Source organism: Amblyraja radiata, chromosome 3 (assembly GCF_010909765.2).
Source record: "Amblyraja radiata isolate CabotCenter1 chromosome 3, sAmbRad1.1.pri, whole genome shotgun sequence".
Lineage (NCBI taxonomy): Eukaryota > Metazoa > Chordata > Chondrichthyes > Rajiformes > Rajidae > Amblyraja > Amblyraja radiata.
Genome location: NC_045958.1, coordinates 67904963 through 67920868, shown reverse-complemented (window position 1 = coordinate 67920868; position 15906 = coordinate 67904963). Strand labels below are relative to the sequence as shown.

General features: G+C 43.1%; 1 protein-coding gene across 27 annotated transcripts in view; it reads left to right on the top strand.

The window, feature by feature from the left end:
- The window catches only part of ptprd (protein tyrosine phosphatase receptor type D), a 578649-nt gene that overhangs the window by 263230 nt on the left and 299513 nt on the right, over positions 1 to 15906 (top strand). For all 27 annotated transcript variants that reach the window (XM_033017983.1, XM_033017971.1, XM_033017981.1 and 24 more), the window contains exon 4: positions 6040 to 6181. In XM_033017983.1, coding sequence (XP_032873874.1) covers positions 6040 to 6181 — 142 coding nt within the window. The remainder of the gene's footprint in view (positions 1 to 6039; positions 6182 to 15906) is intronic.

Below are 15906 nucleotides of genomic sequence, written 5' to 3'. Positions count from 1 at the left end.
CAGGGACAAGATGGAGTCACAGGTGGAGTAGTAGGACACCAGACGCCTGTGACAGGGGCTACGGACTGTAAACAACTACCGGAGTGCCCCCCACCCCCCCCCCCCCCTCAACCGGAAGTGCCAGCACCTCCCTAGCTGATGACCTGAACTCTTTCTACGCTCGTTTCGAGATAGGCAACATCACCCCAGGCTTGCCCGCTAACAACCAACACTGCCAGTGTGCTGGAGGGAGGTCCATCGCTGGGGATGTGCACATATTCTCGTTGTCCGAGCACGACGTGAAGGCGGCTCTGACATGTGTGAACACGAGGAAAGCTGTAGGCCCAAATGGCATCTCGGGGCGAGTACTTAAGTTTTGTGCTACGTAGCTAGCTCCGGTGCTCACTACAATATTCAACCTCTCCCTGTCCAAGTCTGTGGTCCCTGCCTGCTTCAAAAGATCGATCATTGTACCTGTACCAAAAAATGCCTCCCAGCTTGTCTGAATGGCCCTAACCTCGGTAGTCATGAAATGCTTTGAGAGACTGGTCAAGAAACACATCTGCGTCTTCCTCCCTCGCAACATGGACCCGCTACAATTCGCATACCGTCCGAACAGATCCAAAGACGATGCGGTCTCCCAGGTTCTGCACACCGCTCTCTCTCATCTTGACAGCCAGAAGGGTGGCTATGTGAGGATGCTGTTCATAGACTTCAGTTCAGCCTTCAACACGATAGTCCCCACCAGACTTGCTGAGAAGCTGCTGGAATTGGGGCTCAACACCCCCCTGTGTGCCATGGGTCCTGGACTTTCTCACCGCCAGGCCCCAGGTAGTCAAGATGGGGGGAAATACATCGAAGTCCCTCACTCTGAGCACAGGATCCCCCCAGGCTTGTGTCCTCAGCCCCTTACTGTACTCCCTGTACACACATGACTGTGTGGCTAGGTTCAGCTCCAACTCTATAATCAAGTTTGCTGATGTCACTGTGGTGGTGGGCCTGATCTCCGATAACAATGAGAAGGCCTACCGGGAGGAGGTGGCTGATCTGGCACTCTGGTGTCAGGACAACAGCCTCCCCGTGAATGTTAAAAAAACTAAGGAGCTGATCATGGACTTTAGGAGGGCACAACATCCGAGGACGTACACACCATTGAAGATAAATGGGGATACTGTGGATAGGGTGAGCTGCTTTAAATACCTGGGAGTCCACATCTCAGAGGATCTGACATGGACATCACACGCTGCCGCACTGGTGAGTAAGGCAAGGCAGTGCCTTTATCACCTCAGGCAATTGAGGAAATTCAGAGTGTCTCTGAGGATCCTCCAGTGCTTCTACTCAGCGGCTGTGGAAAGCATCTTGTCTGGAAACATCACAATTTAATTTGGGAACTGCTCTGCCCAGGACAAGAAGGCTCTGCAGAGAGTAGTGCGTTCGGCCGAACGCACTATGGGAACTACACTCGCCCCCCCTGCAGGAACTATACATCAGAAGGTGCAAATCCAGAGCCAACAAGATCATGGGAGACCCCTTCCACCCCAGCAACGGACTGTTCCAGCTGCTACGGTCAGGCAAACGCCTCCATTGCCATGCTGTGAAAACAGAGAGGATGAGAAGGAGTTTCTTCCCAGAGGCCATTAGGACTGTAAACTCCCATCTCACCAGGGACTAACTTACTGTACCAATTTACTGTTTTGTGGTGTCTTTTTAAATTGCTCTCGGATGTTAGTTGTTCATAAACCCCTTGGGGATCATATTTATTCCAATTTATAGCAGTCTGCCTGAGTAATTATTTCCACAGAATCAAGCACCATTAAAGGACTCTCGTAGACTCAATTGAGGAACTGCCTGGTTGTGGGAGGCTGCATGTGAGCTTAGCAGATATCCCCACACCATTTTCACTGAGTTTTGATTTGATGATGGATGTAAAGAGACCTTGTGAAGTAATTCATCAGGTTAATCTCAATAATTACAATTAGGAAAAGAGCACCTCAGCGTGCAGTGAAACCAACTGCTCCTTTCACCAAGTTCTGCCCTCATTATAATCTCCGCTTTTCAAGGAGCTATGTTTCCTGATGCCTCTGTTTGTGGAGATTGGCCTGAGTGCCAGAATACGGTGCAGGAAGGAACAGCAGATGCTGATTTAAAGTGAAGATAGGCTTAATAGGGATGTGAGGGGCAACTGTTTTCACAGAGAGATGGTGGGTATAATAGAACGAGCTGCTGGAGGAAGTAGTTTAGGCAAGTAATAGCAAGATCTAAAAGACGTTTGGACTGGTACATGGATAGGAAAGGTTTCGAGGGGTATGGGCCAAATGCAGATGGGTAAGTAGCATTGATGGAGCATCTTGATCATCATGGGGAATTTGGGCCAAAGGGCCTGTAAGACTGTAAGACCATAGGACTATGACTTCAAGTGTGACCACCTCATTGAGGCAACTTGATCGGCATGGATGAGTTGTGCGCAAGGGCACATGTTTGCATGCTGTATAACTATGCTTCTTCACACAAAGCAGAACAACGACATGGTTGCAGGAAAGTTGATGGAAACCACAGTCTTTCTCTTGCTCCTTATTGTTACTTTTCAGGCAGGTGCTCATTGATTTATTTTCTGCTTACATGAGCTCTTATAGCTTACTGCCATGGGTCAGTTCCTTATTTTAGTATTGGGAATCCCTCAGTTGTGCTTGAATCTAGGGAATGAATTCCTCAGCCAGGCTGATTCATATTTTTATGGCAGATGTGATGTTCTCAGTTGTTTAATTTGATGATAAGTAGGCAGGGCAAGCAGTCCTAATTAACCTAATTCATAAAACGTACCTACACTTAAATAGCATTTATTATTGATAGTGCTGCCCTTGCACAAATGAGCATATTATTATCCGATCTAACTTTGAAAATTGAGCTTTTCCAATTGTCTGTTCAAGTTCCCATTTTGAATAGAAGATTCTAGGAATTTGGAATTTATTTCATAGATAGTGCTTCCTTTCTGGCATTCTGTCGTTCCCTGTCTGGCTTACAATAAAGTATACAGATGCATAAAATGGTCTCCACTACACTGGAAAGAATAAAAGTGCCAAGTGCCAAGAGAATGCTGTCAGTTCTATCTGACCCCATTTGAAGCAAAGTCTTGGAAATGCCAGTCACCAAGTATGATGAAAAGCAGCAGCCTGTACCAACTTAGCTTCAAGCACATTGATGAAATGGCATCTCAAGAAGTCGTAAGATGCACATATCACATATTCTCCCATTTCTCTTTCTCGAACTTGTCTGGAATTTGACAAAACAGCACTTCCATCCCTGAGGCTCCACTCAGAGATGTCCATCTCTCTCCTAATGCACCATGGTTTTAGGAGAGCTATGAATGATAGATGTGAAAGATCTCGAATGACGAAGGATGACAGATTACTCTCTTTTAGTTTACTCAAACCTTTCAACTTCTATTATCTTCCACATATCAGTACTGCTGTCTCCCTGCCAGCTGAATTTTTATGTAGTTTTAAAATAGTGCTTTACTTTGTATGTGTGCTGAGGCTGTACTTTGTAGCTGTCATGAAGGAAAACTTCCTTTTCACTTTCATTTTCCATCATAGAATGAAGAAAAGAAGTGAATATCGTTGCCTTTGTTATTTTCTTGTTTGCTCTTGGGGAATTTCAGGTTTTTGTTTAGATCAGGGGTGTTTGTTAAAGATAACCCTTTATGTTGTCTCCTTGCCTCAAGCCCCAGTGCTATTAGTTTCTTTGGATTGAGAGGCACAGTGAATGGGTGACATGGGTAGAGTAAGTCACTTGATTTGAGATTACAAAATCTCTTAATGGAAAATTTTCCCTGTGGGGCCGTCTGACCTATCATATACAAAGGATAACTGCAACTGGAAGATGAAGGCCTTCAGGACCATAGAGAAATTTATCTTTTGTCTAAATAATCGCATGATCAAGTTTTCAAAACTAAAAGTCCCCAAAATATAAGCTTTATATGAGCCAATGACTAACAGTGGTAATATGGCCATAATTAAGTCAGAATGGCTCAGTGTTTAATGGATGTGCATGTTGTGAGATAAAAATACCCTTTTTTTAACCTTTAAATTTTCACCATCTCACGTATATCAGCAGAAGGAAGTAAATGGTGCATCCCGCAGAATATAGCAACAAACTCTCATTTATATATAGTGCCTTTCTTATCCTCAGGCAGTCTCAGAGCATTTCACAGCCAATCTTAAACCAAGCATGCAAGATTGATGATGATAGGTAAATGCCACCTAACTTTTTTTGTTTTGATGCAACTGGGCCTTTTTTTAAAAATGTAACTGGGCTGTTTGAAGTCGGATTTACTTATCCATCGATTGCATGTACCTTTCACTGACTTGGGTGTTCTCCTGATTAATAAAATGCAAATTCTGGACTTCTACTTGTAGCATTCTCCTTTTGGAAGCTTATACAGAATCGAAAAACAAAACAAACTGCAATGCTCACAGTGCCACTTTCACCTTGAGTAAATTGTCAAGTGTAACAGTGATAAAGACATAAAATCAATAACGTGCACATTAGTGCAGAATAAATACAGTTGGTCTTGGCTTCAATGCCTCCTGTGGTCAAATAGTCTGGCAGTGTTTGAGTCAGTTCTTATAAGTTGTATGGAAGTGGGAATCTTTTACTTCAAAATCAAAGGATAAATTATGAGCAAACCATAAAGTGAGTCAATGAACCCAGGCGATATTTTTGCAACTTGCAAAGAACTAGGACAGAAGAGAATTGAAGGGATTTAAAAATCCCTACAGGTATTTTGAGACCAGTCCTTTCATTGAAATAAGAATGAACTTTGATTCTAATTTCTGTCTAGATTAATAGATTGCAATAATTTAATACATTTATATAGTGTTCCTCAGTTAAATGTTTTAATGGGGGGATAAACATGTTTAATAATTTAATTAATTAATGCAATAAAAAATATTGTGCATGTGTGTACGTGTGTGTAATGAATTAGCATCTCCTCCCATAATTTCCAGGCTTTTCTCCCCAGTTGCCATTGACATTTTTCTGTTTAAGAAGAAACTGCAGATGCTGGAAAATCGAAGTTAGACAAAAATGCTGGAGAAACTCAGCAGGAGAAGCCTCACCCACTGAGTTTCTTCAGCATTTTTGTCTACCATTAACATTTTCCTCTTCCTTTCTTCTTCCAAAATTATGTTACTCCACCCATGTTATTCCACTGTGCAGAAGGTCAGTCAGCCTTTTAACTTGATCTAGACATGAGCAGTTCCCGCAGGTGGGCATGGGAGGGAAGTGAGATTCCTCAGGGAGCCTCCAGCTTGGTCTCCCTTGTTTCAGTGTAAGTCCCCTTAATATTCATTGTGACGGTGATGAAATGAGAAAAGCATGTCTGAATTCCCACTTCCACTCCGGTTGTACTCATCAACTGTACAGTGAATTGCAGCCATTCATCAATACCTGATTCTATTTGAGCCAATACACTGCTGAAGGAAAGTCTTCAGTGTCAGCACCCTTGCTATGACCATTAACATTGTTGTTTCAGTAATTAAATACATTCAATGTATAGTTGAACTAAAGGTGACACTTTTCAAAAGATCCTCTAAAATATAAATTTGAATTCAGCTAATTTTATTTCTAGATCATCAGCTGTTTACTATAACTTTAATTCAGCTGAACAAAAGAAATATTAGCAGAAGCTTCTTTTTCTTATCTGTCATGACTATGAGGAGTTACACAGCGCACAAATGGGCCTTTGGCCCACCATGTCCTTGCCAGCCATCAACAAGCCATCTATATTTTTTAATTCTCTCCACATTCCCATCAATGCTCCGCAGATTCGACCCCTCACCCACACACTAGGGGCAATTTGCAGCAGCCAATTAACCTCCTGACCTGGAGTGCATAATACATTTACCCACTGCAGATCAGTTCTCTTCTTCTGTTTGATGAAGAGAAAGCGAAACATTTAAGTAAAAGATAATGGTATCAGTATTAAAGATGGTCATCTGAACAATTCTTTAACATTAGAAAGTAATATCCTAAAACAATATTTCCTGTTTTTCGTTGCAGGTAATAGAGTTTGATGATGGATCTGGATCTGTTCTTAGAATACAGCCATTGCGGACACCACGAGATGAGGCTATTTATGAATGTGTAGCCTCCAACACTGTTGGAGAAATAAGTGCGACCACCAGGCTCACAGTGTTACGTGGTATGTTCCCTTCAGAATAATACATTTAACCCAGTGCTCAAACCGATTATGTTTTCCTTCCATTTTCACCTGAGGAGGTAAGTTGCTGTGAATCACATAATATGGCTGGCTTGGATTTTATTGGGGAGTTCAATGTGCACAAATCAGCAATAATATTTTCCTCGTTATTATATAAGCGGATGTTTTAATGATATGAGTGCTCCTACAAGCGGACATCACATCACAACAGGTAAATTAATAACAACTTGAGGAGAGGTTCAAAACAGTTGGCAATTTGTGACTAATTATGTTTGTATTATCTTGCACCATTGGTCCTTGGTATGATGGTGTGAAATAAAGATAATCAGGTCCATTGAGGATTTTAAATATATATTGTTTCTTCAGCAGACCAGAGGGGTACAGTTAGGTAACGAAGAGGGTGCATTGTGGGAAACCAACTGTGCGCCATTTCATTGTCTTGAAATTAAGTAGCTCACAATACTGATTGAGAACCCAGCAGTGTTCCTTGCCGTTGTCAAATATTGTGTGACCATGATTATTATGTTTATTATCGTACTCTTTAAAATACCCCTTCTCGAAGATAAACATTGATGCCCTGCTGTGAAAGCAATGCCAAGCAGTTTATATGATGAAGTTAAATCCATTCAGAAGTCTCGATAAGAATATTAGAGAACAAAGAGCAGCCGGTGACTGGCTGCACACAGAATATAATGAAGAACAAAACAAGGGGGTATCTGGCAAGAATGGGCAGCATTGCTTCTTCAGTTGTGGCTGTGAGCTAAAATGTTCTATTCCAAATCCTCAATATTATTCTAGGGGATAATAACATTATTTGTGAGCAAGACATGAGTGCAATTGAGGACCTGGAGGAAAAAAGAGGAGAAACTCACTGTTAATTCTCAGTTTAAAAAGGCTTCATAGGTGTTTGACAAATTTCAGAGAAGTTCAGACTCATGAGCATAAGCGAGTTTGGTATTCCGACTGTGCATGTCCAGGTCATAGGCCACAAGTGAAAAACACTCTCAGCAGCCTTGCCGCGGCATGGACTCAGACCTCCGCCTCATCTGCAGCCAGGGTCGATCTTCTCTTCGCTGGCTGTAGGCCTGGGCTGTCGTTCCTGTAAGTCCAGGCAGGGCTGGTAGGTTAACCCGGTGAGACAGACAGAGTTGAGCTGGATTTAGTGCTGCTTATCTGCGCTGGCTGTGGGCCTGGGGGCGCCGTTCCCATCTGACTCCCGATGTCTCTGGCCTCCCCCGGATAGGGTGGCACTCGGGAGGGGATGGGGATGGTCCAGTGGCGGTTCGGCAGCGATTGCGGCGTCGGAGACCCGGGATCGATCCAGGCTGCAGATGAGGTGCAGGTCTGTGTCCATGTCGCGGCAAGGCTGCCGAGAGTTTTTATCACTTGTGACCTTTGACAAATCCCATGATTCCTTGCGTTTTTCTGAATACCGAACTTGCTTATTTTGATTGAAGTTCATAAAGTAATGCAAAGGCTGAACTGTGTTTATAATTACTGTTAGTTCAATTGTTGTTTTGGGATCAGCGAGAGGCATATGTATAAATTAGGTAAGGACAGAGCTCGATTAGCTGCCAGTTAATCCGTGTTGTCTTGTGTACAGCGGACCTATGGAAGTGCTATAACTGTAAAGTACTACTGACACTGAGTCATAAAACTTCATAATATGCACTTTAATGCAAATACATACAGGAACCATATAAATAGGTACTGCAGGCCCAGCATGCAACTGAAATGGACACTTTTGACATGATGACAGTCAACTTTATTCATCCTTCCTGTCTGGATACTTTGGTAGCTCGCACGGCAGAGGATGCCACTCTGCAGATACTCACCTCAGTCATCAATCACGGATGGCCGAGCAAGCAGCATTTGCTTCCACCTACTGTTCAGCCCTACTTTCTTTTGAGGCATTCCGGGTTGTCGGGTGATTCAGCAGGAGTAACAACCGCAGCTGCACCATCGACAGGCTGATGAGTTATTTCATCTGCATACACAAACTGTCGTGCGTGTTCATCAGCTTCATCTCCTGCAAGGTTGAGGAACATGTTAACACGGGCCACAGCCGGTTTATCATAGTAAGATGCAGCGATAAAGACATTATACTGTCGCTCAAAGATACATCATCGCTCTCCGATTCTGCTATCGAAGACAAGAGGTTAGGGTTTTCAGAAAGCTTCATCCATCTCTGAGAGTGTAAAAACTCATAAAAATAGCAGCCGGTAGATCCGAAGTTCACTCCTGACACCATGTATAAAGTACTACTAACACTGAGTCATAAAACTTCATAATATGTACTTTAATGAGAATACATACAGGAACCATATAAATAGGTACTGCATGCTCGAAGTCGTAGTTTAAACTGAAAGCATGGTTGCTCACATTCCACAGGATGGCATAGTGGAAAACCGACATGGATTACAGATCAGGTCAGCAATAGCAAAACCAGACATGGATCAATCAGCAATAGTGATTGATCTACACTTCACTCATGTCAAGTGCCTTGGAAAGAGAGCTGCATTAGTTCCAGAGGTATTCAGGAGGCAGCTAAGATTTGATCACTATGGATTCCTAGGCTAACTTCAGTTGCCTTGGAGGGAACAAAGAGGGATTGGCCTGATGTTTTTATAAACTGCACCAGGAAATTACACAGATTTAGGTGGGGAGGCATGAAGCAAACAGATGAGATGAAAGATACATATAGACCATTTAGTCTTTTCCAACTATTTTTAACGTAACTACAGTATATTATGTTGGAAGCAGTGGAAATACAGTGGTATTGGGCATTGCACTGCAAGCTGTGATAGCACTTTATTTATTTAAACTATTCGATTTACCTCTGTGATGGGTAGTCACAACATGAATTCTTATCACACAAAACACGTTTACACCATATCCCACCGTCCACTTTCCTGCTCCCAGCTTTTGAAAATCCCATTAATCTACTCACCTTTCTGCACTTCTATATTTATCATCCATCATTCCCCAATATTTTAATGGCCATTATATTGCAGTTTGGAATGGGAGTGTGAGCCATTAACGGTAGGATATATGCACATAAAGTAATGAATACAACACCTGACATTAAACATAAAACAGTACAGCACAAGATCAAGCTCGTCAAGAGTGTTTTATGGTCATATGTCCTGTAAGGGAACATTGAATTTCTCGCTTGCATCAGCACTACAGTTATGTAAACATAGTACTCTGTACTGTAAACACCATAATAAACAACAAATATATATACATATATATATATACAATGCCCCCAGGTCTACGTAGTTCAGAGGTTATTTGGAGGTGGCTGTGTTTAATAGCTTGATGGTTCTCAGGCTGTAATATCAAAGCTGAATACGATGCCAATTTAAACTAATTTCCACTGCCTGCCCATGATCCATATCCCTCCATTTTCTGCATATCAATGTGCCTATCTAAAAGCCAATACCCGTGTGTCTCCCCTGGCAGCAGATTCCAGCCACCCATCACTCATACAGCACAGAAACAGGCCTTTCGGCCCAACTTGTCCATGCCACCCAATATGCTCCATCTAAGCTAGTGCCATTTGCCCATTTTTGGCTCATTAGCCCTCCAAACCTTTCCAATTCATGAGCCTGTCCAAGTATCTTTTAAATGCTGTTATTGTACATGTCACAACTACCTTCTCTGGCAGTTCGTTCCATGTACCCACCACCTTCTGTGAAAATACTTGCCCCAACACATTGTAGATCAAACAGTATTGCTGATTTGATCCATGTCTGGTTTTGCTGCTGATGACCTGATCCATAATCCATGTCAGGTTTCCCACACCACTGCCACCTCGTGCATGTGGGTAGCCATGTTGTGGTTTCGTTTTAACTTACGATTCGGAGCCTATAGTACTCATCTCAATGGTCTCTGTATGTATACAAATTAAAGTACTTGTTATGATATATAATGACTCTGTATCATAAGCACTTTGCACATGGTGTCAGAAGTGGGATCACGTAGAATGTTGCGGAGATTGAGAAGATCCAAAAACACGTCAGACCCGGCCCTGCTGGACTTCTCCATGAGCTCCTTTGCACTGCGGACAGCTCGCTCAGCCAGCCCGTTCAACTGCGGGTACTCCGGACTGCTGGTGATGTGCCTAAAATCCCATTCCTTTGCAAAGACTTTGAAACGCTGGCTTGTGAATTGGCCACCATTGTCAGACATGAGGGTTTGAGGTAACCCATGGACCGCAAAATGCCTTGCACGTTTCTTGACGACCACCGCAGCGGAAGCTGTGGAGAGCAGATCGATCTCAAACCACCCGGAGTAAGAGTCAACCAGGACCAAGTATTGGTTGCCACTCCAGTCGAAAATGTCAGTAGCCACCATAGACCACGACAAGTCAGGAACTGGGTGCTGCTCATTCTGTTGATGTGGAGCCATGCTGTTGCACACAGCGCAGGACTGCACCCTGTGGTGTATATAATCTGACATGGCAGGCCAGAAATACATGCTCTTTGCTCGTTGCACCGTAACATCAGAACCAGGATGACCTCCATGTACGGCGTCAAAGTACTTCTGTTGGAGTGAAGCCGGGATCACTGCCTTATGGCCCCTTTTGATAACCCCGCCTTCAATGGCCAGTTAGTCTCGGACAGAAAAATAAGGCCGAACAGCAAACGGAAGCGAATGCTGATTGCCAGACCATCCGTGATTGATGACCGAGGCGAGCATCTGTAGGGCGGCATCTTCTGCCATACGAACCACCAAAGTATCCAGATGTGAAGGATGAGTGAAATCAATTGCCAAGACATCAAACGTGTCTATTTCTGATGTGTGCTGGGCGATCAACCTCCTGGGAGCACGAGATAATGTCAGCCAGATACATGTCCTTACCATGCTAGTAAGTGAGAGAGATATCATACTTCTGGAGCTGCAGCATCATTCTTTGCAACTGCGCTGGAGCAGCATGTAGAGGCTTGTTTAAAATGGAAACCAAAGGTTGGTGGTCGGTCTCTACGGTAACAGCCTTGCCAAAAATGTAATTGTTGAATTTGACACATGCAAAGACCACCGCCAGCAATTCCTTCTCAATCTGAACATACTTCGTCTCCGTGTCCATCATCATCCTGGAGGCATAAGCAACAGGCCACTCATCCTGCAGACAGGCTGCACCGAGGCCGTACTGAGATGCATCACAGGTCAAAGTAACTGGTTTATTGACATCGTAATAAACTAGGGTAGGTGGGCATGACATCTGATGTTTTAGTTGCTGCTGTTCATGCCATGTCCAGGTAGTGTCCTTGTGAGTATGTTGCCTCAAGGGAGCCGAGATCTCGGCGAAGTTGGGAACGAATTTTCCGAGGTAATTAACCATGCCCAGAAATCTCTGCAGGCCTGCAACATCAGTGTGCGTGGACATTTCACTAACAGCCACAGTCTTAGAAGGATCCACCTTGAGACCGTCAGCCATGAAAATATGCCCCACGTAGCTCACCTGGTTAACACGGAACCGACATGTTGGGGGATTCAGTTTTGTTCACTTCCCTGGTACACTAGAGTACCTTCTTCAAGTTGGCATCATGTTGTTCCATGTCTTTGCCACTAACAATGATATCATACACGATGATAGCACAAGGGTATCCGTCAAACAGTTGCTCCATGGAGCGCTGAAACACCTCACTGTCTGAACTGATGCCAAACGGCATGCGCAAAGATCTGTAGCGACCGAAAGCAGCGCTGAAGGTGGTACAGGTGGATGATGTATCATCCAGGGTAATCTTCCAGAAGGAGCTCTTGTTGTCTAATACAGAGAATACCATTGGCTTAGCCATGTGGGCAGCTACCTCCTCCACGATGCGCATGGGGTGATGAGGCCTTTTGAGTGAGATGTTCAGGTCCCTTGGACTAATACATATACAAATCTCCTGTTTATTCTTCTTTGTAGCAGCCACCATCGAGGACACCCTCGACACAGGCTTCATAACTCCCAATCATATGATATATAATGACTCTGTATCCAAAGTACTTTGCATACACATCTCTTTTAAACTTTGCCCCTCTCACCTTAAAGCTCTGCCCTCTGGCCTTTGACATTTAACATTATCGATAAGACATTTTATCTGTAGGGTTTAAATCGGGTATTTTTGGGCAAGGATTCAATGAATTATCTTCCTTTCTAAAAAGAACATGAATTAAATTACATTTTGAGAGGAAATCAACGCCTGCAGGGATAAGAGTCCAATGATTCATTGACCTTGATATGATGATGAATATCTAAAGCATTTAAGAAAATCAATAAGTCTGGGAAACTGGAGCAGAACAGTAACTCCAGACGTTTCATTTATGTCAGAAATAACTAAAACATTTGCTCTGGAAATGTAGAATTTATGTTCTGGTAAACTGTGTAGACACTGTGCACACAGCTACTCATGAAGACAGGAGTCTCTGGGACATGCAAATAAAATCTGTGCAATTAGCTGTATAAAATGGGAGTCAGAATACTGTATAGAATAGTGGTGCAGTCTGCTGGAAACTTGAAATTAATGTACAGGCACTTATTGTAATTCTGACACCTATCCTTCAAGTTATAAAAATGCATTTTATTGATGCTGCAATAATAGGGGGAAGATTGTAGAGTTTCTAACCTGCCAAAGGATATACAAAGCAGATGGATGTCTAAGTAAACTTCAGCCAGTGTCAGCTCAGTAACTCATAGTAATTATACAAAGAAATGCTTCTGTTCCATGTTCATTTAGGTATAGAAACACAAGAGATTCTGGAGTTTTGAGCAAAAACAAACTGCTGGAGGAACTCAGGGAGTCAGGCATAATCTGTACAAGGAAATGGATAGATGATGTTTCAGGTTGAGACCTTTCTTCTGACTCCTGTTTTAGTCTATTAATTACACTGAATTTATGTGCATTCCTCTACAGACGGTGAGTGGCCAGCTAAGTTCCTAAAGCAGTTTTTTTTTAATTCAGGTCTACAGTTTTTTCTTCAAATATTTTAGTGCTTTATTTTTACTTCCACAGTTCTAGTGAATGTCAGCAGCACTGCAGAAAACTATTATCATGGCTTTCTACATCAAATCATTGACAAAAATAATCCCTAGTTATAAAATGTTTGAAATTCTCAGCAGGTTTTGCAGCACCTCATGAGAGACAGTTAATGTTTTTGATAAAAGGTCATCAGTCTGAAACTTTAAAGGGCCTGTCCCACTTGGCGATTTTTTTGGCGACTGGCGGCATCATTGACTGACCTATCAGGTCATCGAAAAATTTGCAGCATGAAGCGGCAGTGATCCGGCGTGATGACGTATGACGCGCGGTGTTTTTTCAAGTGTCGCAACATTTTTTTTGTCCCCGTTATCGCTAAGTGGGACAGGCCCTTAACACTCTTTCTCTCCACAGGTACTGCTTGATCTGCTGAGTATTTCTGCATTTTCTGTCCTTCCTTGAGACATCTGTCCTTCTTTGAGACATTTTGCTTATAGTGCCTCAGGTCCTAAGCCTTGACATTCCCTCTGCAAATCTTTGCTTCTCCTTATGTCCCTGTTAAAAGAAAGCACCTTCAGCCAAATGCTTTTGACAAACGTTTTTGAGCACCTTATCTTATATCCGACCTGGTGCCTCGTGCATATCCCTGGGGCATTTTCTTTTTGTAAAATGTAGACAAGCTTGTTATAGCCATCTGTACAGTTGACACTAATTAATTTTTTGTGGCAGGTTAGTTCACATTTTTGAAGCATAAACCAAAAAAAGAACAGACAGAAACTGGGTTTGAACATGTGCCAGTGAATAGATCATGCAGTCAATTAGGCTCACGGGCCTGAAAATTCTAGTCAATATATGTGCAAGTTTTATCCGTAACCCGATCTGTAAATGCAGAAGTCGCTGAGGTTAGTCAGAAGGCAATGAACAGTTTACATCATTTTACCAATTTCTTTTTTCACAATAAGTATGAAAAAAGTATTTCACATGAGATTGGAAGCTCTTGAGCGATTCGAGGAGCTCAATACCTCCAGAATGGCCATTTCTTCCTGAGTTTCTGTTTTGCAGATTATATCATCAACATCATCTGTGATTAACATCACCCCTTCACTGCTGTAACACAATTCCATTGCCTTCCAAAGATCTTCCATTTTCCTACAAAACCATCGATGGATTTTAATCCGGACACTACCCATAAGAGCCACCATCCCATGAATCCTCTCCCCATCCTCCCACTAGGGCTCACCGGTAGAGTTGTTGCTGCATAGCGCTTACAGCGCCGGAGGCCCGGGTTCGATCTCGACTTCGGGTGCTGTCTGTACGGAGTTTGTACGTTCTCGCCGTGAACGCGTGGGTTTTCTCCGAGATCTTCGGTTTTCTCCCACACTCCAAAGACGTCCAGGTTTGTATGTTAATTGGCATGGTATGAATGTAAATTGACCCTAGTGTGTGTAGCATAGTGTTAATGTGCGGGGATCGCTGGTTGGCGCTGACTCGGTGGGCCGAAGGGCCTGTTTCCGCGCTGTATCTCTAAAATAAACTAAGCTTAACGACCGCCTTCCTGGTATACCGAATCCTCTCTCTATTCCCCAATGTCCTCCTTGTATCTTGATCATCTGTGCCCTGACTGACTCCAGTGACCATCATCGAATGGCCCCGGATAGATCCACCTACTCAACCCATACCTTAAACATTTCACTGGACCCCAATAATCCTTTGTCCAACTACCCAATCTTTGTCCATCGCTGAACTTCTTCCAACCCCTTATCTCCCCCACACCCTTCACCCCTTTTTGCCATTGTGCAGAATCATTGGGCTGGATGGGTGATGTTTTTGGTCGGGACCCTTCTTCCAACTGATTGCTAGGGTGGGGAGAAAAGAAAGCCACAGAAGAGTGGATGGGCAAGACAAAGAATCTCAGGTCATAAGTGTAAGAAACATTGCTTTAGATTCTAAGTATTTTATATTGCTCCCAACTTTCGATGTTTTGAAGTATGTTTTTTCCATGTTGGAGAATGCATAGTCCCTAGAAATGTCAGCATTGTATATTGGCAATCAGTTGTTGCGCCTATGGTAGTTTATTTGAATGAGTTATCCTCTGTCTCGTCCCGTACCCTACCAATTAAAGTGTTCATTAAATGTCATTCAGGTTTGGTTCAATTATCTGTTGATTGTTTAATTGAAATCCATTGCTGTCACCCATCATTCAAGTTGTGGGTTCCAGCTTTGAACAATCTGCTCAGGCATAAGGACTTAAATCCCGCTTATTGGTTGCTCTGCCCTCACGCTAATATTATTTGGAACAATGTGTATACCTGCAGATGCAGACCTGCAGGAATTGCAGATGCTGGTTTACCAAGGAATGACACAAAATGCAGGAGTCATTCAGTGGGTCAGGCAGCATCCTTGGAGAACATAGATGGATGACATTTAGTGCCGGGGAGCTTCTTCAGACCAAAGATCTTATAGCGGAGCAACATAGGCTACTCCTGCGAAATACAATGGGCTGACGTGTAGTACGCTACGGAGGGGATCCTGGGCATTTTTCCCCGCCCATTTTAGTAACCGGAGCCTATCTGACCCGACCCAACTCCCAGTGTAATCAATGTTGCGGGGCAACAGTTTGTGTGGGTTAGATTCATAATTCTGTCAGTTCATACTTCTTGTCAAGAATAAAATTTGACTCTGGTAATTGTCTTTTTTAATGTTTTTAAAATCATTTCTTTTTAAATGGCTCACAAGCAG